The sequence below is a fragment of the Desmodus rotundus genome, chromosome 1 (genome assembly GCF_022682495.2).
Source record: "Desmodus rotundus isolate HL8 chromosome 1, HLdesRot8A.1, whole genome shotgun sequence".
Lineage (NCBI taxonomy): Eukaryota > Metazoa > Chordata > Mammalia > Chiroptera > Phyllostomidae > Desmodus > Desmodus rotundus.
The window spans coordinates 10,538,349-10,563,279 of NC_071387.1; the positions used below are offsets into that span (position 1 = coordinate 10,538,349).

The 24,931-nt window shown below is 51.3% G+C and overlaps 1 protein-coding gene across 3 annotated transcripts in view; it reads left to right on the plus strand.

The window, feature by feature from the left end:
• The first annotated feature begins 398 nt into the window (after positions 1 to 398).
• Positions 399 to 24,931, plus strand: part of TTLL11 (tubulin tyrosine ligase like 11) — a 188,776-nt gene continuing 164,243 nt past the window's right edge. For 2 of the 3 annotated variants that reach the window (XM_071221100.1, XM_071221099.1), the window contains exon 1: positions 399 to 1,531. In XM_071221100.1, the coding sequence (XP_071077201.1) occupies positions 1,094 to 1,531 (438 nt within the window). In that variant the 5' untranslated portion in view covers positions 399 to 1,093. The remainder of the gene's footprint in view (positions 1,532 to 24,931) is intronic. The other variant, XM_053921032.2, reaches the window with a different exon arrangement.

Sequence of the window (24,931 nt, forward strand, 5' to 3'; positions counted from 1 at the left end):
GGATGAGGAGTTAGTGTTTAATGGGCACAGGGGTGCCCAACCCTCGGCCTGCGGGCCGCATGCGGCTCAGGATGGCTGTGAATGTGGCTCAACACAAAATTGTAAGTTTACTTAAAACACTATGAGATTTTTTTTTATGATTCTGTGTCACAATGTATTTAATGTGTGGCCCAAGATAACTCTTCTTCTTCCAGTGTGGTGCAGAGACGGGACCCCCCTGGAGAGTTTCAATTTGAGAAGATGAAGAAGTTCTGGAAACCGGTGCTGGTGATGGCGGTCGCCCAGCAACACGAATGTATTCAGTGCCGCTGAACTGTACACCTAAAAATCGTTAAAATGGTGACTTTCATGTTGTTTATTTCACCACCAAAACTGACATCATAAGAAAAGTCACGGTTCATGACGTCAACCTGAGAGGGGATCTGCAGGGATTCTCCAAGGCTTCCCCATCGCAGAGGGCGCTCTCTGAGAACAGGGCAAGGCTTCTCTCCTTCATGAGCAACAGGTGTCCCTGCCAACGGATAGCTGCTCCCCGAAGTCCTGGACTCGTCCCGTCCGTCATCAGACCGAGGTGCTTCCAGATGGTAGAGTTCCTTAGGATGGGTGAGGTCGTGCCTCCTCCTGCAGACTGGCAGCTATCCCAGCGAGCAAGTATGCGGGTGGGGAAGTGGACCTCTTGTCGAGTTTTGTCTCTGCTCCCCAGTCCCCAGGAGTCTCGCCAGTGCCCAACACTTTTCTATCCCTCACTTCACCTCCAACCTCCGCAAGTTCTGCACCCGCGGCTGGCGGGCTCGTTGGTCACGGAGGCTTTTTGCCCTCTTCCAACATGGCCGCCGCCCCCTCTGTGACAGGCCTGGTCACGTGGGAAAAGCCGCCTATGAGGTCGCTGGGGATTGGGCGTTGATTGTCCCTACCCGGGCCCCGTCCACAGGCGACGACGGCCCGTGTCTACCCCAGCCTGAGCGATCATGGCAACGGGCGCCGGCGGGGAGCGCGTGGCAGCGGTGGCAGCGGTGGCAGTTTGGTCGCGGACTGGGGCAGAGGGCCGGCGGCGGCGGCGGTGGCAGTGGCCCTGGCACCGGCCCTGAGCGCCATGCAGCCGGACGGCTCCGAGAGGGAGTTGGAGGTGGGGTGGGAGGCGGAGGCGGTGGCGGTGGCCACGGCCGAACCGCAGGCGGCGGCGGAGCAGCTCCGCGTGGACGCGGGGGCGTCCGGGGAGCCGGAGCGCAAGGCGAGGGAGGAGCCGGCCAAGGACCCGGTCCCGGCGCAGCCCCGCGCGACCGAGGAGGGGGACGCCCGCGTCCTCCCGCGGCCGCCGCCCGCGCTGCCCGTGTCCAGGCCGAAGCCGGCGCCCGCACCGGGTCTCTGGCCGCAGGGGAAGCCCAGGAGCAAGGGCCAAACTCGCAAGCGGAGCTCGGGCCGCCGATCGGACGAGTACCACTCTCTGCGGCCGGTCACCGTGGACAGCTCCAAGGCTAGGACGTCCCTGGAAGCCCTGAAGATCAGCATTCGTCAGCTCCAGTGGAAGGAGGTGAGGCCCGGCCGGCCGCGTGGGCGCAGGGGGGTGGACAGGACGACCTCGCAGGACCCGGCCGGCCCTGGCCGGTTGCGACGGCTGAGCTCCAGCCGCAATCTGCTCATCCCTCAAGGCCTAGCCCCAAAGTCACTTCCTCCTCAAGGCTTTCAGCTCCTCCAGGCCAAGTAGCCACTACTTCCTCTGGCAGCCCTGTGGTCTCTGGCACTCAGCACCCGCCTCTCCACACTGTAGACATTTGTTTATACGTCTGTCTGATCCAGTAGCATGTGAGTCCCGGAGGCCTGGGACCCTCTCTCTTTCACTTCCTCATTTGAGTCATATTTGTTGAGCACTTACTGTGCAACTCCCGGGCAATGTGACAGTTTGTATGTTGGAGGCAGACAGACCTCGGGTCTCACCTGCCACTTAGCCATTGTGACTTTGAGCAAGTTGCTTCGCCTCTTAAGCCTGTTTCTGCCTCTGTAAATTGAGGCTAATAATACCTCTCTCACAGTGTGGAAGTGTTGGAAGACTCACTGCTTACTCTGGCACAGCACAAGTGTGCAATAAATACTGCACTGTCCTCTCTCACTCCCTGCAACACCACACTGTCACGGGCACCACCACCACCACCATCACCAACAGCGTAGGCACTGTATTTCTATTCCAGGATTTGGCACATAGCAGGTGTCAGTAAGTGGTGGAGGAAACGGGGAGGGAAGGGATGGGTTATTTGTCCCTGAGCCCATTGTAGATCTGGTGGGGACTGGGATGAAGCCCCAATGACATCCAGGCGTGTCTGTTGCCGTTGGCTTGGTGGATTAAGCCTTTTGACTCTATTTGCAGCATCTAAGTCTGTTTAACTTGGTTTCAGGTGTGTGAAGATTGTGACTTAGGGTAGTCGAGCCTGGAGACTCAGACCCAGATGGTCTGCTGATGGGTCAGGAAGTGCCGCAGGCAACGTGAGGACTCAGGTACTTAGGCCTGGGCCTCAGTGTGGTGGATGTCCAGGGACAGTTTTGTGAAGTTGGAACTTGCAGAGATGGCCACGGGAAGGATCGATGAGGCCAGAGGGTTGATGACCCAGTGGGAAGGAGTCATGTGATTTGGGGCAAAGGGGAGAATCAGACAGGGCAGACTTCTGGGTGGGCAGGGGTTAGCCATTGGGGAAGTCTGACTCTAGGTGTCAAGGTCCTCAGTGTTGGGGTTTGGGATTCAGGGCAGGAATTTCAAGCCTAGGCCACCTGGAGAAGGCGAGGGAGGATTTCCGATTCTGGACAGGGTCCCAGGTCCAGGCCAGAGATAGGAGGACCAGAACAAGATAAAGTCAGAGAACCTGTCAGCGCTGTAGTCCTAATGAAGAGAGAACCAGGGACTGAAACCAGGCCACAGAGTCAGGCGAGGCTGCTTGGCCCAAGCGGGGCCTGTGCTGAGCTTAGCTCGGTAGGAGAGATAGACACGAAGCTGGCTAAGATCGTGAGACGTAGAGCCAGATGGACTCAGAAATTGGCAGGCATACATGCCAGCCCAGGTCCGTCCGCTCATACTGTTAGGGTTCACGGTGGATGCTGGGCCCTGTGGATCAAAGGTGATTAAGATGTAAGGTACCCTCGCCCTGCAGAACCTTATAGTTTGGAAAGGGATAAAACACAAGGGAAGAAACCACTGCAGTGATTACAGGCCTTTGCTGCTGCTTCCCGAAATGCTCTTCCCCCAGTCGCGTGTGTCTGACTCTGTCACTTAAAACCTCTGACCCAACGCCACTTCTCAGACAGGCCTCCCTGTTGGTTCCTCTGTTGGCCTGTGCTGTACTTTATTTTTTTTCCTATACCATTAAACTCGACCTGATACTGTATTATGTATTGTTTGTTTATTGTCTGTTTCCCTCATTAGAATGTGAGCTCCATGAGGGCAGGGGCTTTGTTTTGTTTACTTCTGTACCTTCAGGTGCTTAGCACATAGAAGGTGCTCAATAAATCTTTGTCAAATGAATGAATACATCATGTGATGAGTGTTTCTCTCTCTTTATGTAAAGCTCTATGTGTTGTGGGAGGTGGAGGAGGGCCAGCTCGGGAGGGCTTCCTGGAGCCCTAGTAGAGTTCTGAGTGTTGAAAAGGAGTAGGCATTATTTAGGGGCTGTTGACTTAGGGTCCCCAGTAGAGGGAGTAATTTGGGCAAAGCAGAGGTGTATTCAGGGTTCACTATGGTTGGACCATTGAGCAGGTGACAGAGTGGTGAGAGATGAGGAGTGGAGAAATGGCAGGGAGCAGATCGGGTGCCATGCTGTGGGATTTGCTCTTTTTTTGGAAGGCTGTTTGAGCCACTGCAGAATTTTAGGTTTCTTCCATTTGTTGGCTGTGCTGTCTTGGCAAGTGCGTTAAACTTTTGGGGCCTTGGTTTGCCTGCCAGTCACATGGGGGTGGGTTGAGCAATTTCAGTGGTTCCCAACCTCTCTACTGCTGCAGCCCCATACTGGTGATGTTATTCTACATGAGGCCCTTGCACTGATGAGCCCAGGGGGGTGGGCAGTTTCCAGGGCACTACCTGTAACCGCCCCCTCCACCCCAGCGCTGCCTTTTTCTCCCGCTCAGAAAGCATATTGGTGTACATAGAGATGCTCATTCTAGTATATTTTGTACCATAATTCACTCACAACAAGAAGACTTTACTACTAGATGTGTGATGATTTACTTAATGCCACTCTTTCCTATTGGTCAGTGAGGTCCTAAGGGTGAGGGTGGTGTCCGACTTGTGTCCCCAGGGTCCAGCACGTTGAAAGCGTTCAGTAAATGCCCACCCAGGGATTTGAGGAAATACTGTAACGGAGCCCACATCTCCTCCCGACACCCTAGAATGTGGCGTTTGAAAAGTGCCAAACTGGGCAAATTTTAAAGTTCCCTCCAACGTTAAACTAAGTTTATGGGATTCTTAGTGCCTGCTACGAAGTTAACTTTGTGACAAGTAAACTGTAGGTAAACTGGCTCCTAACACAGCACAAACCTGTGGCCCCTCCAGGCCTCGGCATCCCCGTCTCTCGCAGGGGTGGTGTTGGACAGGCTCGTCTCCAGCGCTCAGCAGCGGCATTGCAGGAGCAGGAACATCTGCCGGGCACTATGGTGCAAGGAACCGAGCCAGTGTCCCTTGCCTGTCACACTGTGCTCCTACTGTAAGACTTGCGAGTGCCCAGCTGGCCGGCCTTGGCAGGGGTGGGTGGGTAGCCCAGGCAAGAAATGAGGTCGTGAGCGCCAACCAGGGTGAAAGTCTGTGCCTGCTTTTTTGTGTGCATAGCGAGGGGCTGCATGAAGCAGGCGGCACCTGGCCAGCACGCATTTGCTCGGCTACAGGGCACAGTCTCCCTGCCTCCTTTACTTTCCGGTATTCCCGTACATTTAACAACAGCTGTGATGAACCCTTCCACATCTCTTAGCCTGTGTCGGATACTCTTCTGAGTGTCTTACGTACATACAACCACCCAGTACTGTAACTAGTGCCCGATTGTCTCCATTTTACAGAGGAGGACGTCGAAGTATGCAGAGGCTAACTTAGCCAAGGCCGCCCAGCTGGTAAGTGGCAGAGCCAGCATTTGACACAGGTATTTCACTTGCAACCAGCTGTCAGTTCTGTCTCTTCCCCTGCTCCCTGCAGACTCTCTGCCTGCAGACCTGGCTCGGGGGTGGCAGGTGTCCAGCAGCTCCCGCATCAAGGGACAGACGTGCCCAGAGACTGACAGTCTGGTCTGGGAGCTCGGTGGGAAAAGGGCATTGCATGCGGAGTAGGAACAAAGGCAGGGAGTGCGGATTAGGCTTTATACGCAGGATGGGGTGAGGGCAGCTTAGGGCCCATGTGGGGGAGCGGAGAGAGGGGGAGAAGGAGCCAGATCACAGAGGACATCGAAGGCCATGCTAAGAAGCTTTCTTATCTGTCTGGATGGCATCACAGGATCTCGCCACCTGTGGCCCAAGCTTCCCTTCCCACTCTCGGTCAGTCCCACGCGAACCACACCGGCCGCTAACTCCCTGTTCAGTCGCCCCCACTCCGCACGGGTCTAATCCAACTGTGTCCACACTCTTAAAATTTGTTTCAAAGGAAAAAAATCAAACGTTAGCTCAGTGAGCTTGCAATCAGATGAGAGTTTATTCCAGAACAGGCAAACCATGTTTGCAGGGCCACCACTGAATTGCCGCATGGAGAGGGATGGTTGCTGGCTCAGGAAATATTTGCAGGATTGTACAGTCCGCTTCCAATCACGTGAGCCTCTTGGCTCCTCTCCTGTATATTCTTTTGCAGTTTGACACTCTCATTAGAGATGAGCTTAGGGAAAAGACGCCTTGGAGAAGAGAGGACATTATTGCTGCGAGCTGCCCTCCCTGGAGATGCAGGTTGTGTGGAGCACAGTGGCCCCGTGGATACCAGCTACTGTGGATACGGCATTGGAGAGAGGGACCTTTGTTGGCAACAGTTTGCATAAGCCCCTGGCCCAAGGTCTCTTTGTATCAGAGTCCAGACCATGAGAACAGCAATCGTGGTTCTCTGTTGCAGATGGATGGACATCTCTCCTGCGTCACACCACGGGCTGGGTGTCTTGCCTTAACAGGTGTGTCGACTGCCATTTGTGTAAACGCCTGTTTCCTGGGGTGTGTTTGAACCATTGTCTAGTCGTCTTTATAAATGCCTTGTACGTACTTTGCAGGCCCTTCTAATGGTGCCTTCTCTTCTCCCACCCACTTCTGCGCCATCCGAGTGAAGCCTTCTCATCCTTGGTGGAGTTGGATGACTAGGGCAGCTGGTCTCTGGTGCCATCGCCCCTGGGTGTCGTGTGGCCTCTCTAGGAATTCGTTTAGTCGCTCTGCCCCACTCTCATGGAGGCTGGCTCTCGTAGTTGCTCTTTGTGCTGGTAGGGAGACTTTATTTCTGTTGCTGTCAGAACTGTGGTTTATTGGAATTTTAAAAAGCAACGGTGGGAAACATTCTAGACGCCTTAGATTATTTACAAATGTCTTTGTTCAGTTTCCCAAAACAATATGCTCATGTAAAAATACAGTTCCCAAGAATATAAAATAAAATCCAAAAATCCCCGCTCTCCCGTCTCCACTCCCCTCCTTTCTTCCCCTCTGATTCTCCTTAGAGGCAATGCCAGGATTCCAGTTACTTATGTTACTTTCCAGGTATTTTTTCTTATCCCTATATGTATCAGGATAATTGAATTGGGCTATAGTAACAAGAAGGCACAACATATCAGAGGCTTAACAACAAAAGTTTATTGCTTGCTCACGTTTAGGGATCCATTGTGGATTGGTGGGGGGTGGAATTCTGATTTAGATGTTTGCTTTTCCTTTTTTGATAGTGAGCTCGTGTGCCTTGGAACTTTAATCTCGGATCATTCTTTGAGGCTTGTGTTTACAGTGGGATTTTCCTCTTGTGTAGATGCCTCGGAGGGCCCTGCTCATCCACTGTGGAATGCCTACAACGTCTTTGGTCTTGGGCTTTTCAGGTTAAAGGCATAGTTGAAATCTGACTGCAGACTTGCATCAGTAAAGGGTCATGATTAGGCATCCAAGGGGTGCTCTTTCCCTTCTCTTTTTCCTTTCCTGAGCTAATGCCAAGACAAAGAGGATTTTGTTGTTGTTGTTTGTTTGTTTTTGAGTTCACCCACTGAGGATATGGCCTTGCAGAGGGTCTGATTCGATATGGGAGTTTCTAATCCGATGACCACAGGCACAGGCTGGACCATTGCCTATGTCCAGGGGAAAGATAATTACACTTGCTTTCAAAAAGATGCTCTGGCTGCCGTACGGAGAATGGGTCAGAGAGGGGCTCCAGGGGGGCAGCAGGGGCACCTTAGGGTGCTACTGTAGATCTCAGGAGAGATGGTGTCATGTGGGAGGGGATGATGCTGGGTAGGGAAGGTCATCGATCGAGATGGTCTCTTTCCCTAGACGGTGAGATGCCCAGCAGCAGGGAGTTTGTCTTATTCGTCTTTGAGTCTTTCAGTGCCTGGCACAGAGAAGGCTTTCAGCAAACATTAATTAAATCGAACTGTGTAGCCAGTAACGGTTCTAGCGCTGTTTTTCTGGACTACCTGCGAAGTGACCATTTTCTGTAAAGGGAAATGACCTAAGGGATTCCAGGCAGCAAACTCATCGTGTCTCCGGCATTGCAGAGTTCCGGCCAGAAATAGAGAGCCAGCTGGTTGTAAGCCTCAGGTTTGGGCCGGGATACTTCCCATGATAATGTAGCTTTCTGTAGCCCGTGCACCTGTTTCGTTCTTGAGGAACTTCGGGCTCTGTTTGAAACTACCTGCACACAAAGCCTTATCATCTTACTGGATTTTGATGACATTTTCTCAGAAATGACTAAACTTTATGACTCTCTAGGCAGGTTGCAATGATGTTCCACTAATGGTGTTGCAACTGTGAAAACTTCTTTCTCCTGAGGCATTCCCCTTGGGAAAAGTGCTGTGTCTAGGGAACGAGGGGGAGGCAGATGGTCTCTCCTGGGTGGCGTTGAATAAGCTTCAGCTGGTCGCCAAGGATGTTGTTTGAAGAGTTTACACGGTACTATTCCATTAGAATGTGCAGTAGTTCTAGAAAGTGTGGTGACTAAAGCGTGCGTGTATGATTTTAAGTTCTGAGGCCTTGAAAAGTCTTCATTATTCATTTAACAAATACGTGTTGTCTACTGTGCCCCAAGCCCTGTGCAAGGCCCTAGTGATAAAGACACAATCAGACACCATCCCTGACCTTGAACCAGGACCACCATTGGCCCATACTGTCCTTCTGTGTGAATGAGAAAAAGGTGCCCCTACTCCTTAAAGGAGAAAATATTAAATTAATCAATATATTATTTACACCTCAGAAAATTGTTATAGCAAATGGATTATTAATGATAAATGAATATTAATTATTAAATAATATTTACATGGTATAATGAATTTCTTATTGGTATAAAACTTGGAATTCAGAAATACTCTGGCATAGTATAAATATCAGGTGATTGGACTCCGACATGAAACCTCACACTTAACTAGTGCACTAATGTACAATGAGCGAGTTTTAAAAAAAGTTAAAAGCACTCAGCAGTCACACATCGGATGTGAAAGCAGATCTTATTCAGCAACACGGCCCATTCTGGATGTTACGAGAGCGACGGAGCCTTTAGAGAATGTCCCTGTGGTCCGAGGGGAGCAACCTGTATTGTTGCCAAAGTGAGGTGCGTGAGCGCCCCCTGCCGGAAGGTTCTCATTATAAATAGAAGACTGGCCCAGATCACCCGACGTTTGTTTACCAAACCAGGGTATTTCTGAATCCCCAGCGTCAATCCACAACTGCTTTCGTTATTATAACCTGTAAGACCATATGTTATTAATAATATTTGTCATGAATAATCCATTTGTTGGTAGAGTTAAAAATGTAATTATAAAATACGAAATGTGTTCAAAACACAAAAGATGCCTGTATGTGAACGTCACGGCTCCCTCTCGTGTGACCTAACAGCCTTGCGGGGCCGCCAGCAGGCCCCGCCCTGGGGGAGCGGACGTGGTGGGTGGTTCCCAGGCCCGCCGCGAAGAGTTCTGGCGGTGCGTGTATCAGATGCGATGGGGACTGCGGGCGGCCCACAAGGTCCACCTGGACGCTTGGCCAAGGTTTGTGTGTGTGGGAATTGAGTCAGGAACATGGTCTTTTGGACATACTTGGCTGTTATGGGGCCTCTGACCCTTCTTTCCCAGTTCTTGCTGCGCTCTGGGTAGGTGAGACAGCTGAGCTCCCACCTGGGGAGATAGTTCTATTTCTAGACACACTGTGCTCCTCTCTCCTGTCGCCCACACCTCCTTCTGTCTTCAGCCTCTGCTGTCATCGCATGAATCAGCCTCACTGTTGTGACTTGCTTCATTTTCGTCCTTTCCCACCAGATTTTAAATTCAGCTCGTGTGAAGGCCACATCTGTCTTGTTTATTATTATTATTATTGAATCCTCACGCTCCAGTGCACAGTGCCTGGCATAACTATATAATAAGCTTTTGATAGATATTGGCTGACATGATTTTTTATTCACCCCTCAAACACTTCCTGAGCCCCCATTTTGTGCCACGGTCCCCCCCTTGCACTGGGCAAACACAGAAGTGGTCCGAGTGTGAGTCAGGGGCTTGCTGTCTAGTTGTCACGCTCCATTGAGAGAAGAGCAGTGTTAAAGGGAGAGGGGGGACAGACGACTCCCTCAGGGCTCAGTGAGGGCCTCTGACAGTGGGGGCCTCCGAGCTGCGTCTGTCTGTCCATCTGCATGGAAGAGAGGGCTGAGCAAGGCTCCAAAGGTGGGTGGAGGCGGAACGAGTGTCCAGGCGGGGCTCAGCGTGCACGGTACCGTGGGGGCAAGCCAGAGTGTGGGGAATGGGGGCACTGCAAACAGTTATTCCGGCTGGAATATGGATGGGTGGATGGAATTTGAGGAGCAGAGAGTGATGAGTGGTTGGACTGGAGAGACAGGCAGGAGCCAAGGCTAAAAGGTCTGGGAGCCATTGGGAGGTTTTGAACAGGTGTGTGTTTGTGTGTGAAACACACTCACGTTTGTGTACTGGAAAGGGCCCCTGGCTGTGGTGTGGCAGGCATATTTAGGGGTTGGGTGGTGAACTGGGAGGAGGGAAAGCCTTCCTGGGGGCACGGACAATGGCCTCCAGGGTAACTTCCGGCCCCTGGCAGAGGAGCCGCAGCAGCAATCTGACGCAGGTAGTGTTTAGACCCTGCGCTCTGCCCGACGGATGAGTAACCGGTGCTGGACTGGCTGAAGGACTCAAACCCGGATCTTTGCCGGTGCCGAGGCAAGTGCGGTCTCCTCGCCCGTGCCACAGGGCACAGTCAGGGGCAGTGCTGGGGTGGGCGTTGGCTCCTGGTATCTCTTCCCCAGGGATCCTACTGTGTCCTACTTTCTGATGGGGGAGGGGCCTCAGGCTTCCAGCCACAGAGGGTCATCCAGTGTGTCCCTCCGGGCCATGGTGCCCCCTTTCCTGAGCTTCCTTCCAGGCAGAGAGAGATGGGGGCCCAGGGGACACCTGAAAGCCGTCCTCACAGTGGGGAGAGATTTGTGAGCCACTGGCGCACTCATTGCCTGGACTTCACACTGCTATTTAATAAAGGCCTTGTCCTTGATGGGCCGTTAAGTAACCAGTGACATACTTCAACCTTGTTGAGGAGGAAGACTCAGAGTTAAATCAGATTTAGATGCTATGGAAACAAAAGAATAAAGAGGCCATTCACAGGGCTTGGCCCTCCTTCAAGGGGGAAGGGGACGAAACAAACCTCCCTCCAGGGAGGAGTGTTTGCATTGGTTTGCTGACTTCCTGCTCGCAGAGCCGGGCTGTGTATTCTGTAGGTGAGGAAGCTGTGTGCCCAGGACACTGGCCAGAGGGGTGGAACTAGCATCTCAGCCCAGGGTCCGCCCTCGCAGTTCCTGCTCCTCCCCCGCACCCTGCCCTGTGCACGCTGTCCTCTCCAGGACACCAGCAGTGCGTCGTTGTGCCCAGGGTGGATGGTGTGGGGGAAGTCCGGAGCTCACCTGCCTGCTCCTGGGCCTGCGGCGGGGCCACACATGCAGGGAGGCGAGGGGCTGGCACGTCCTCTCTTTCCTTTCACATTTGTGTGTCCTTCCCTCTCCTCTGCGTCTCTGCAGAGGAGACGCGTGTCTGGCCCTCCTTGACGACAGTAATGAGCCAGCTGATGGAGAATTAGTTGTGATTCCTTCTCAGTGTCACATTTAAGGAAACCTTGGAAGATAGCCTCATGTGCAAGAGCGAAAGGGCCAAGGTGCCTCTGCTGGGTGACAGGCTGGGGGGTGACGTGCGTACATTCACAGTCCTTGCTCACATCCCAGCTAAGCATTGAAGGCCCCAGGACCTCCCCTGCTACCCAGTTAGCCTCACCCCTGCCGGCCTTCCCCTCCCCTCCCACCCCCAGTTATACTCTCTCCTAACAGCTGGGTTAGCAGGTGCCTCCACCCTCTGCTCTCACCCATCTCTCGGCCTGGAGTGGCTTTTGTTCCCCTGACTCCCTGCCCGCTAAACTTGGAGCCCCACTTCACTGTCCAGTCAATTATGGCTCCATGCTGAAGCCTTACCCTCCCTGCAGGAGCAGCCGCTGCTCCCTCTGTGTCCTTGGGGCACTTGGCATGCCCCTGGGGAGATGCTGCTTTTCGTGGGGGTTAATGATGTGTTTATGGGCACCAAACCCTGAGTGGTCTGGGGACAGGGATGGGGTTCCGGGCGTGTGTTTCTCTAGTGCCTGGTCTAGAGCAGGTTCTCAGGGCGGGCTTGTGAACTGGAAGAATGGAGAATGTGAGCCAGCACTGGCCTCAGCTGCAGCAGAGGGCTCTCACCTACCCTCACCTGGGAGAGTGACCTCCCCCCATGCCCCATCCCCAGCCTCGCCTGCCTTCTGTCCTGACACCCTTGCTGACCAATAGTGAACAAATGAAAACCTGCCTCTCCCCCTTTGCTTCAACTGTGTCTGACCTGGCCTGCAGAGACCAGGCTCCAATACCCGGGCAGTGTCCCTGCCGTGCAGGGAGGGGCTCTCCTAGGCACTGCTGCCTTCCCAGCCTCTGCACTGGTGCCTGACTCATTGTAGGTGCTTCCTGTGTGGAACCCCAAGGCTTTCACACTTCTTGGGCTCTGGTTTTTTTGTCCACTGTGTGTATTTGTTAGACTAGGCCTAGCTGATGTGACAAGGGGACCTGCCGTGTAAGGGCTCCACACAATGGCAGCCGCTTTCTTGCCCTGGTGAGCCTCCTGGGTGGAGTTACTCAGGTTGCGGGGGCATCGCCCAGGGACTCAGGGTCTTTCCCTCTGTGGCCCTGCCATCCCTTGGGGTCTCTGCATCAACAGCCAGGCGGCGGTAGAGGAAGGAGCGAGGAGGAGCAAGCACAGGAGGCTTCTCTGTGAGTCCTGCCCGTGGCGCATGTCACTTCTGCCCACATTCCTCTGGGCAGGACATGCGCTTGCCTGTTGTCAGAGGAAAGCAGAGCTGGACAGGCGTGGTAAGAAGGTTTTATTCAGGAGCTATTGTAGCAGGACAAAGAGACCAGGGTAGGGAAGTGGACTCTACTCCCGATACCACAGGACAGATGGGGATTGAGAACCAAGTAGCGGGGGGTGGGGGGGCGGGGAGGTTTGGCAAATCCCTGAGAGGAAACATCAGGGGGACAGGGGGTCCTGGCTAAACCGACCCGACAGGATTCCTGCGGAAGGCAGGCCAGGAGATGCTACAAAGGGTGGGGGGTTAAGAGTTTGACTAGCTATCCAGGGGCATGAGGTATTGAGGGTAGGGGATTCTTGCTCAACTTTAGCAGGATTCTTGCTGAAACCAGGCAATGTGGAGACTGACACAGAAACCCAAAGGTCAAGGCCAAGTTGGGGAGAGGGCTCAGAGGAGCCAGACTGATGTTGGGACAAGGAGAGAGTCTTCGTCACCGCACCTTGTGCTGTGCCCAGGAGGAAGAGGAGGAGGGTTTTGGCGAACAGCGCGCAGGCCGCCACAGTGAGGTGTAGAAAACGAATCTGAACTTTGTGAAAACCACATTCAAACCCAGGCTCTGCTCCCTGCTAGCTGTGTGGGTTTCCGCTACATCAAGTAACTTGTCCGAACTTCGAACTTCGAGCCTCAGTTACTTCGGTTGAATGCTGGGGGATGGCGACCCACCCCCCGTTGGGGATGACTGGGAGAGAAGTCAGGAGAGCCCCAGCTGTCCCTGACAGGCACCCAGTACTTGGGGACTGTCATCTCTCCAGCCAGCATGTCTTTGGGACCACCGTGCATCTCGATTTTACTTGACTAAAAATTTAATAGCATGCACATGATAAAATATGCACACAGTGGAAGTGTAATCACTGAAAAACGTCTCTCGCTCATCCCACCTTCATTTCTGCTCCTCCAAGGCAACGGCAGTGAACGGTTTCTTGGTGTGTCCCCAGAGGCAGGTCTACCCAAGCAAACTAGTGTGCGTGCACACCCCCTTTTATTTACCTAGTGCTTTCCTGGCATATGCTCTGCTCTGCACCTTGTATTTCATTTAGCGATTGTTCCGTATCGGTATGTAGTGATTTACTGCATCCTTTGTTATGGCTGCATCACATTCCATGGTGAGAGCGGAACACCACTTACTTCCCTGGTGCCCTGCTGACACACCTTCAGCTGTCTGCAGGGCGTTGCCCCTCTTCAAAGCTGCAATGACTGTGGCCTTGCATACATGTGTCTTTGTGCACCTGTGTGAGAATATCCATAGGATAAAAAAACCTAGGATTTGTGACATGCATTTGATTCCCTTCAAAATCAGGGTTTAAAATTTTGAATGCTTCACTGTGCTAACTGTTGTGGAGAGAGAGGATTGGGAATTAGAGACTTGGCTTAGGGGAAGGGGAAGTAGGGGAAGGATAAAGTACTTCCTGTCTTTACTTTTGAAGCCTTTACCAATACAGACCCTTGTTGCCTCTTCCCGGGATGCCTTTATTCCAGATCCCCCAGTAGGACTGTTTGGCAGATTTAGAAACCAATGCAAATCAGCTTTTAGCTTCAGAGTTTATTTTCCCACACAAACAAATCGTCAGCCAACTTTCTGAATTCCACCTCCAACAGAGAAGTTGGATTGAAAAATGATAGAAACAAAGTCCACTTTTCTGGTCACTTTGAGTGGCAGAGAAGCTGTGCGCTGGGTGCTTTTCATACAGGATCTCACTTGATCCTTGCAAACCTTTGAGGTGATAAATAGCATCCCCTGCTTTCCAGACAAAGAAAGGGACGGGCTCCCAGAGGCTAGGAGACTCGCTCAAGGTCATGCAGAACCAAGGTTTGAACTCAAATCTTAATGACTCTCCCACTCCTGTTCTTAATCAGGGGATTCAGGAGAACTTCCTCCCTACCTGTCGAATGAGTTTCACCTCTCGCACAAACATCTGGTAATCAGCAGTGCCCCTTAAAGATTTCGTGGCCTTTCTGAGTTTAGGTACCGGGCGCGCTTAGACCCCACGTCATTAATCCAGCAACCCTGAGGTGACGAGTGCAACCCGCACCTTTGGGTGGCCTCTGCCCCTCAGTTCTGAGGCACGACTGCCCTCTGCATGACCCCGAGGATTGGAGATTTGTGTCCTTTCCTGGTGTCCTCCCCGCACTCCTTACCAAACTGCCCTTCTGCTGTTTTCTTAGCAAAGGACAGGCATGTAAAGCGCTTTCTAAATTGCCTGGCGTTATTGTTACAAATGTCACCCCCCCCCACGTTGCTCCCCCGGTTCTTCAGCCTTGGAGCCTGCGTCACCTCGACTTGCCGTCTGCGCTCTTTTCTGGAACTGGGGTTTAGTTCTGGCTCTCCGCAGATCTATTGCCTCCGAACAAAAATTAGCACATTAAAGCTCCCTCGCTTCCCCACATTTTCAGACACCATGTCAAGAGAACCACATTATAATTGGATGCACCGTACCCCGGGAAGGGCCTGTTTCCCCGCGACACAGCTCAGCATCGGAGCTTCGTGCCCGTGGATCTTTTTTATTGCTTTCATGTATCTTACGAGCTGTTGGCGCCACGTGAGCACAGTGCTCATGTTGGGCTGTGAATTTACTGTTGTTTTATTATTTGTTAACAACCATTTGTTAAGGGCCTGGTAGCATCAGGCCCCCACCTCCGTTACCTCACACATTCTCAGAAATAACCCAAAGAGGGGAAGTTAGCCCCCTTTGCAGTTGGGGAGAGTGAGGCTCAGAGAGTCCATTAACTTGTCCACATTTCCTCCAGTGAGTGGTGGGTCTAGGGTTTGAACCTGCTTGCATTCTAAATCTGTAACCTCTCCCAGACAAAGGCCACGGCTTGTCGTTTCTCATTACCCCGCTGCTTCGGTTACTCCATCCAGCTCCTTGGTTAGTGGTGGCTCCAAATCAGTAGCATGTTACTGAGCCCAGGTGTGGGAGTGGGTTTTGTTTTGACAGCAGCCACACGATCCATACTGAGAAGACATTGCTCAATCCAGGATGAGAGTCGGTCAAAATCCATAGGTGATCTGGAAGGAGGATGGGGACATTTTTATTTGGCTGGCTGGCTGATTGACCTCTAAAGGATTTTTATTTCCCCCCATTCCTTTTCTTCTTGGAAGGCTAAATTACTTCAAGGAGCTCTGCTTATTTCTTAAAAATGTCCGGGAGATGGCAGTGAAAAGAAAGCTCCTGGTGCGTTGGGCTTCGGGTTTTCTGAAGCCTTAACTCCGCATATCCCCAACCTGCCTGATCACAAGAATCACCTGGGCCATCTGTTTTTAAGATTTTATTTATTCATTTTTTAGAGACCTGGGAAAGGGAGGGAGAAAGGGGGCGAGAAACGTCAATGTGTGGTTGCCTCTTGCACGCCCCCTACTGGGAGCCTGGCCTGCAACCCAGGCATGTGCCCTGACAGGGAATTGGACCGGTGATGCTTTGGTTCACAGACCCATGCTCAATCCACTGAGCTACACCAGCCAGGGCACCTGGGGCACTTATTAAAAGTGGGACCCAGGGACTATTTAAATCTTTATATACCTATCTATCTATTTATTTTTAACAAGCCCCTGTAGGCGATTCTTATGATCGGATGAGCTTGGGAATAATGAGTACCATTGTGCGGAATGGGATGCTCTTTGTGGAGCGCCCTCTTTCCATCTGAAGCACAGCTGGCCACTGTTACTGCAGAGGGTAGAACATGAATTCTTCAGTCAGCAAGTGCAGAATTCACCCCCCACCTGACCACTGACAAACTGTTATCTCAGACACACAATCGCATGTTCTCATCGCCGGACCTCTGCTGCCATCTGCTGTGTCTGGACACAGGCAGGGTCTTCCTTTCTCTCTCCGCCTCCTCTCACCCCTTTGTCTTCTTGTTCTCCAGCTCTCTGGGGAGCATTTTCCAGGTCACCCCAAGCAGGGTCACTCATCATCATTTTTGTGATGATTTTTGGAGCGTCTCTCATTCCCAGCTGGACTCTAAGCCACTGTGAAAGGAGGAACCATGACTCTTGTGTTCATTTGTTATCATTGTAATGTTTAATATTTATTATTTTATTACTATGCCCCTCGTTTCATTATTTCATGCCCAACACCTAGCACAGTGCAATGGGATGATGAACTTTGGGCTTTGTTCCCTGCATCTGTAAAAATGGACGGACAATATCCACCCACAGAGATGTTGGGAGATTAAATGAAATAGCATGGAGCTACTGACACACAGTAGGCATCTAATAGGTGTTAGTTTCTGCCTCCCTTTGGAGAACCCACTTACGATTATTGTCCTGGACAGAACAGATTGTAACTGAGGCTCTAGGGCTGTTTGCTTGATACATTATTCTGCAAAGTTCCTAAGACTTTTAAAGTTTAGAGTTTAGTATCCCCCACCCCCCGCCCAAGCCCAAAGACTGTCTTCCATCTGCCTTTTAACCTTGTTCTGGTGACTCATTTTGAGGTCTCCAGCATTTTTACCGGATTTCCTGTGGCTAGCATTTCTTTATCTTTGTTTGATTGTTTGGTGCTGGAATGGATATGGTATAGTTGTAGATGGAACTTAATATTTTAGGAAAATTCAGTTGCTGAGTGTGGTCCCTGGCTGACAGCTGGAAGGAAAATGAGGACCTCAGTCCTGCAGCTGCAAGGGGATGGATTCCTCCAAACAGTGACCTTAGACGGTGACCCTGAGCTGGACAAGAACTGCAGCGCCTTGATTTCAGCCATGTGCTACCCTGGGCAAAGAACCCGGCTGAGCCATGGTGGACCCTCACCTAAGGAACGTGAGCTAGTAAGTGGGTGTTGTCTGGGCCGCTAGGTTTCTGTTAATTTTGGGTGCAGCAGTAGAGAACTAATACCGACAGATTAGGTTTTTCCTGGGTCATAGAGCCGTTAAGTGCACATGTCTGCTGTCCCTCCGAGAAACTCTGAGCTTTGTTAGGGCTGGAGCTACTACATCTTATTGATCTCTGGAGTCAGACTGGCTGGGTTTGTGCCCTGGATCTGCTACTTACGAGGGTGAGAACTGAGGCGAGTTACTTTACTTCTCTGCCTCAGTTTCCTCATCTGGAAAATGGGTGTGAGAATAGTGCTTACCCCTAAGGTTGTCAGCAGTTTTAAGTGATTTTATTATGTCTGTGAAGTGCTTAGAACCGTGCCTGGAGCATAATAAATGCTCAGCCAACGTGGTGGTGGTGGAGGTGTTACATCTCAGCACCTAGAATCTTGGTCTCCTAATTTATTGATTGATTTATATTTATTGATTTTAAGGTGGGGAGGGGGAGAGGAGAGAGAGAAACATTGATTTGTTGTTTCACTTATTTATGTGTTCTTTGGTTGATTCTTATATGTGCCCTGACTGGGGATTGAACCTGCAACCTTAGCGTGTCAGGACAATACTCTAACCAACTGAGCTACTAAGCCAGGGCCTTGGTCTGCTGATTTTTAATCCTATAACATTTGTACTTATTACTTGTAATAGGATACTGATATTTCCATGCTGGTCTAATTTCTTCAGGATACACCAGGAAAGCACCAGATTTATAACACCCTGAAAATGCAAAGGTGTTTAAACTGGTACCAGAGTGCTTAAAAACCCGTGGGCTGTGGAAGCTGACTGCAAGCCATGAGTGGGCTGGCTTTGCCTTAATAGACCACGTTAGCTGATCAGGGTGACATACACTTAATGAAATTGCCTAATTATGTGGTCATCAGGGAAATGCCAGCTGTCATTGCCAACTGAGCTGGGCCATCAATCAGTTTGTTCTGAGGTCATTAAGTAAATTAAAAGGTATCGCTTAAATACTTAGTAGAGGAATAACAGCCCCCATCACCAGGAGCTATGGAGAGCAGTGGAGCTAGGGAGAGCAGTGGTTTTTGCCACAGCCATTGGCCATGTTAAGATGTGAAAAATGAGAAGATTTGGAACTTGACAATATAGTGCAACATGGGAAACAAAAGGAGAGTCTAAAATTTGATAAATATGCCCATATTCCCACCCCTGCTGCATAATGTTTTGTTGTTACTGCTTTTAAATTAATTTATTTTAAACTTCTGAATGGAAAGAGGGTAGTTGTAGCTGTGAACCAGCCCATCACTCTTGGACTGGCCCCGCTGACGGGCACCTTTCCTGTACGAGAGCTGCCTCACTCACCTGCGGAGTTATTAAACCCTGGGCTGGAGAAACGGGTGACCAGAGCCTGCACATGTCTGCTGTGTGCCTGAGCAGTTTCACATTGAGATTTGCTTTGAGGCTGATAGATTCTGGTTCTATTCAGTTCCCTTTCTGTGGTAAGACCCCAGCCCTGGCTGGTGTGGCTCAGTGGATTGAGTGCTGACCTGCGAACCAAAGGGTTGCTGGTTCGATTCCCAGTCAGGGCACATGTCTGGGTTGTGGGCCAGGTCCCCAGTAGGGGGCACGTGAGAGGCAACCACACATTGATGTTTCTCTCCCTCTCTTTCTCTCTCCATTCCCATCTCTCTAAAAATAATTAAATAAAATCTTTTTAAAAAGACCCCATAGTCCTCTTTTATTCCCTCCACACCAAACCATATTCCATTCATTCCCCCAGCGTCTATTACTTACTGACAGCACCGCCCCCCCCTTCCCACCACCAGGCATTGGGCAGGGCGCCTGGAATACAGAGAGAATTAAGATGTTGCTCCTGCCCTGGAGAGACTTCTAATCACATTCCCTCACGCTCCCATGCCTTTGCACAGGGAGCTCCTTCAGCCTCCTGGCTTCTGGGTGTGGCAAGTTCCAGCCCACCAGGTTTGTACCAAATCCCATCTTTCCCCCCAGGGGAGTAACTCACATCCTGCTTCGTGCCCCCATTGCCCTTTGACCATCATCTATGGAACATTTGCTGCTTTGCATTATGATTTATTTCCAAGTTCACATCCTAAAGACAGGGACTCTGCCTTATTCTTCCCTGAGTCCCCAGTGCCTGACCTTGAGTTGAGGCATAATAATGTTTATTTGAATGAAAGACTTAAGTTAATAAAAGAGTAAAACTATTATGTAAGGTGTGTTGGAGAGCAGAGGTGGGGATGGAGGCAGAGAACAAAGGTGCTATTCTAGTATCTCTGTTACCAGCAGGGGGAGAGATGTGTTTATAAATGTCCCATCATGTAAGCCTGAAGATTCCACGGTCTGAAAGGCCAAGGAGAGGCTCAGCGTCTTTCTGAGTGGCATCTCGCATGTATGAGGTTTATTTCAAGTGTGAGTGGGTATGACCTCGATCAACTTGAAACTTGTCACCCGGTGGTAGGCTAATTTCTATTTTTCCCTTGAATACTTTGTCATTTCTTGTTCTTTTTTTGGGGGGAGTTAAGGAGTGGTAGTGGTTCTATATTCTCAGGTTCAGAGTTACAGGCAGCAACGTTCTGCCCCTGTGGACACCTTTAGATGCGACATTGGCGTCGGAGAGTTTGGTTATTTGTCCTTGGTTCCCACTGTCCAGGATTGCTAGGAAGAAGTCCCCTTCCCTCTCTGACCCTGCCCCTTTGGTTTTCTCTCACAGTAACCACTCAAAAAGCACACCCACCCTTTCTGCAGTCCCCTGCTCTGTGACCCGTGACTTTGCACTTCCTGCTTAGACTTCTCTTCACTCCCGTTCCCGGATTTCTAATCCCTTGCAGGATAGTTCCAATTAGATGTCCCGTTGACCCCTTGAGCTCAGTACTTCGAAAAGGTAACCGTCTCTGTCCCAGGTGTACTCCCATTTCTGTTCACTCTATTGTCTAGCGGTTCTACTGGGCACTGAAACCAGGAGGTGAGGGTCAGGCCTGGCAGAGGCGCCCAGGCAGGTGCAGGTGCGCTGCGTCAGAGTACTGCCGCAGAGGTGGTTCAGCACTCTGGAGAGCTCCCAGTGGGGCCAAGTCCCCGCCCTCCCCTTCCTGACAAACGTCAGCACCTCCTCATCTCTGGTCTTCTGTGGGGCTTCAAGGAACCTCATCCATTTTCCCTAGGCTTAGTTCTCTGGGGCTGAGTTCTGTTCCTTGCTCTACCGCTTCCTGGGTGCACCACCCTGACTAAGTTATCCAATTGCTCCGAGCCTGTTTCTTCGTCGGTAAAATGGAATGGCACGTACCAACCTGCTGGCAGTGCTGTTGGCAGGGCTGATTGAGATAGCACAGGTTAAGTGTGAAGCACGTGATAGAAACTGGTGAACAGTAGCCATGCTTTTTACTATTATGGGATCGTTGGTACGATTGTGTTCTTAATAATGTGCGATGGCATGACTTGAGTGGCATGTCTCTGGAGGGTTACGGGCTGGTTTTAGGGGTTAGGAGGCGCAAAGGAGTTTAGGGGCAGAGTCCAGCCTCTGGGGAACCACTTCTTTGTCCCTGGGGTACACTATTAAGACAGCACTGGGTGCTTGGGGGTCAGCACGAATCGTAATCAGTTGTTGGAAAAGAAGAGCAGACCCTCATAGATACACAGAATGGGAAATATCCTGTGTGTGGCCAATGGGGAAACAGGCCCGGAGACATCCAGTAATGCCGAAGGCGGCTCTCATATTTGTGGCTGCAGACAGAGGAGGCCTGGATCTCCGTCCAGGCTTTTGCTTGCTCGTTGCTTGGTCTTTGCACATGCTTCTGCTTCCTCCCGGGAACTCCTTTTCCCCTTTAGTCTGGGCAACTTCTCTCGTTCTCAGTGAGAGTCAGCCCAGATATCGCCTACCTCTCTGAGCCCTGTTTGCCTCTTCTGTGAAATGGGGATATGCTGGCTAGTCATCAGGTTGTGTGGCAATGAAAGGTGACAGTGTGGGAAGAGGGCTGGTGTGCACATGCTTAGTCAGGTGGTGGCTACAGGCATAGCAGCAATCTGCTTGCGTGTCTGACTCAGCTGCTGCACGCTTAGCTCCTCGAAGGTCAGGACTGTTTCATTCTTCCTCCGCAGCCTTGTCCCCGACCACGAACCCTCTGCTCCCATGTGTGGAGCCTCTCGGCATTCCCCAAGCGCTGCCTGGTGCAAAGGCATGACCAGCTTGTGTGCTGAATGAATGAAGTGACGTTCTGGCTGAGCCAGGGGGCTTTTGACTGGCTTTCAGTGGGAGTAGCCGTTGTGGGAAGTACTGACGTGACCTGGGTGTCTGGTTAGCTGGGGGGAGCCGCCGGAAGAGGTGTCAAGAGTGACTTCAGGAGGGGTTGTTCGGTATCCTGGGTGGGGGACACTGCTGCCAAAATGGAAACCTGATTTGCTTGGTTTCCATTTCAGTTAATAAGCACATTTAAAGTTCTGATGTGGAAGAGACTGGGTAATTGGAGGCCTTGCAGTGAATCGATATAATTTACCCACAGTGAGGGAGTAGAGAGCAAGGAGATTACTGTTGATCAGTTTGCGGAGTGTAATGGAGTTAATTTATAATTGGTATTCGAGTGCGTTTCCATAGGCTGAATTATGATGGAATGGAGGAAGAGCCGTTTAACACGGTTACTTCCTTGTTTGCGTCGCCCTTATGAATTGGAAAGCAGAAGAAGAACACAGTGCTAAATTGGCATTGGATCTTTTCATAGCTATTTGCTGAATAAACCGGAATTTTAATTAAAATTGCAAGTCAAGAGGTAAATCACTTTAGAAGTTTGTGAAGTTTTTCTTTTTCTCTTGCCTAACACAATTACTACTAATATAGCTTCTTTATGGGTGGGAGATCAGACACCAGAGTAAATAACAGGACAAGATTGCCGAGGGGCACTGACATTCCGAAAGGGGCGAGCTTACCTTCCTCTGCTTCCAGTGTGGGCTTTTTTTTTCCCCCTGTACTTAAATTGTTTGGGAACAATTTTTGTCTCATTAAAAGTATTGTGATCAGAAGCAGAAGTGAGGCAGGCGACGACAGGCTTCGCCACAGCTCTTCCAGCTTATTTCATATGAGTCAATTATACCGAGTGGATTTAATAGAAAAATGCAGCCTGCTTTGGCGATGGGCTCAGTGGAGAACGAGTGGCGTACTTGCCCAGAGTATCATGTCTGCAGTGATGAAGAAGTAGTGAACAGGAAAGGGAAGCTTCATAGATCACAAGAATTGCTACTTTTCAGCAAAAGGCTGTTAATTACTTATCCTCCTGCTATATTTATTGGCTCTATTAGAGGCTGAGTAATTATTGTCTTCTCGGGAAACCCACTGGAGCCAGACGGCGCCTTTATTAACTCAGAAGGCTCCTCAGTGCCTCTTATCCCTGTGGGGTCCTCTTGGACGCCAACGACAAGGAACCCGGAGGAGGTGGGACAGGAATGGCAGCCCGTGGGCATAGGAGAAGGGGCTTCTTTAAAGGGCATGGGGCCATTAGAACAGTTCTTACACACTGAGCTGGTGATCACTTTCACTCCATACTTTCGCCACTCCAATTCCCAGTGTGTTCTTTCTCTCCTTGCCTCGTCACCACCCCACCCTGTCCCCTTTCTCCGAGCCATGGCCAGCTTCCTCGTGGGTCTCTGTCCTCAGTCTCTCTCTGCCTCCTGTCCACCCTCCATCCTAGCCTGGTCCATCCTTGCCCTGCTTGGGCACTTCCCTTGGCTCTCTTCCAGTTGCTGAAAGGAGTTCCAGCTCCTCAGCTTGTCCTGCGAGCCCTTTGTGATCCGCCTGGGCCCTGCGGCCCTCTCCATCTTGGGCTCCAGGCACATGGGATTTGCCTTGCTCTCCTGGACTCCCCGCCTGGCAGGCTGTCTCCCCTCTGCCTGATTTCCCTCTCTCTTCCTCTCTGCCTGGCACACGCCTCTTCACACTAGCTCAAACGGCCCCTTCCTCCTTGGTAAAAAGTCCCTCACCTGCAGCTGGAAATTTGCTCCTTCTGGGCTCTCATGTGGCACTCTGACGCACAGAATCGCTCTCTGTTAACCTGCCTCTGCCCCCAGGCTGGCTCCGGAATCCCTGGGGCTGGGACTCACCGCTGTTCAGAGGTGTATTGTTTGAGGGCCAGCCTCTGCTTTCTCTCCCACGGGGGTACCCTGGGTCTCTGCCTCTCTGCCTGTCTCACCAGGGGACTCAATTAGGTGAGGAACAATCCAGGAGGCAGTTGGACTAATTTAGCTCCTGCGGTGTGCCAGGCCCTTCACAAAACAGCCTGGCACACTTGTGTAGTCGGAAACCTTCCCAACACCCACTGTGAGGGAGGCTTCGCTAGTCCCCTTTCTCAGTGATGAGACCAAGGGCCCTAGTCGTTGGCAGGGCTGAGATTCAAGTCCAGATTCTTGAGCTGAAGGAGCTTTCATGTGAGTACAGGGTTTGCCCAGAGGTGAGGTGCCTGCCCAGGAGACCTGTACTGGCTGCAAATCACCCTGAGGGGACCTTGCTAATGTTTTTCTCTGAGGCTGGTCCTAGAACACGCCCCCCTCCAACCCCCCTGCAGCTCTTTTGGGCAATATCTTACCAGCCAATAGGCAAGGGGGGAAGGGCGATGGGAAAGAATGGAAGGGAGGCAGCATGTTTTGAACACGCCCTGCACCCCAGGCACTGTGCACCAGGCACTGTGCTGGCCGCTTCAAATGCATCATTAGCTTGTCTTCCAACCCAGTCATGGTGCCGTTATTGTCCTTCTGAGGACACAGGCGTGGAGCTGCCCCATGTGTGGGCTTGTCCTGGGCCCCAACCGAAGGCTCTAGGGTCAGGCAGCTGGCTGGTCCCTCACCAGCGCGGAGAGGCCTTCTCTCATCAGCCCACTTTCCACGGGCATGAGGGAGCCTGGACTCTCCGTGGCCCCTCTGCTGGGTGGTGGTCTCTTCTCATCTGCCTGGGAGCGTAGCGAGGCCATCAGCGGAGATGTGAGCAGCAGAGAAGGGGACTGAGCCGGCCTCCCTCTCTCAGGCGTGACGGGGCTTGCCTTCCTTTGATACGCTCGCCTTTGGCAGGTAGATCGGCGTTGCATCTGGTCACACCCTTCAGGACTTGATGGATTTCCTCCAGTATTTTCTTCGTCTGCTTGCTTCTCTATTGAAGAAAAGTGTGACATTGGTAGTCCATCCCTGAAGGGCAATTGCTCAGCCCTTTCCCGGTCTTGACTGGCCTTCTCCAGCCTTTTCTGTGCCACATTCTTCCTTGAGGTGTTCACCACAACTCATTTTTTTCATAGACATATTTGCCCATGTTTTTGGTCACAGGTGAATCCATCTCTCCGCCCATCTGTCTTGGTCCAGTCCGAGGGGCACAGTGTTTGCAGACAGACCCACATGGCTTCAAGCTCTGGTTTGCCACCGAGTGGCAGTGGGCTTGTATTTTTTCTTACGTGCAAAATGGAAGCATATATGTAAGATACCCAGCACATAATTAGTGCTCGATAAATAGTAATTATTATATTCATTATAAAGCTGTATCAGTCTTAAATTCCTTTGTTCTCAGACAACTTCCTTTCTCTACGACCCTATTGTAAAACTGGAATGCTGTATTCAGTTTCTATCGCTGTGTGACAGATTTCCCCCA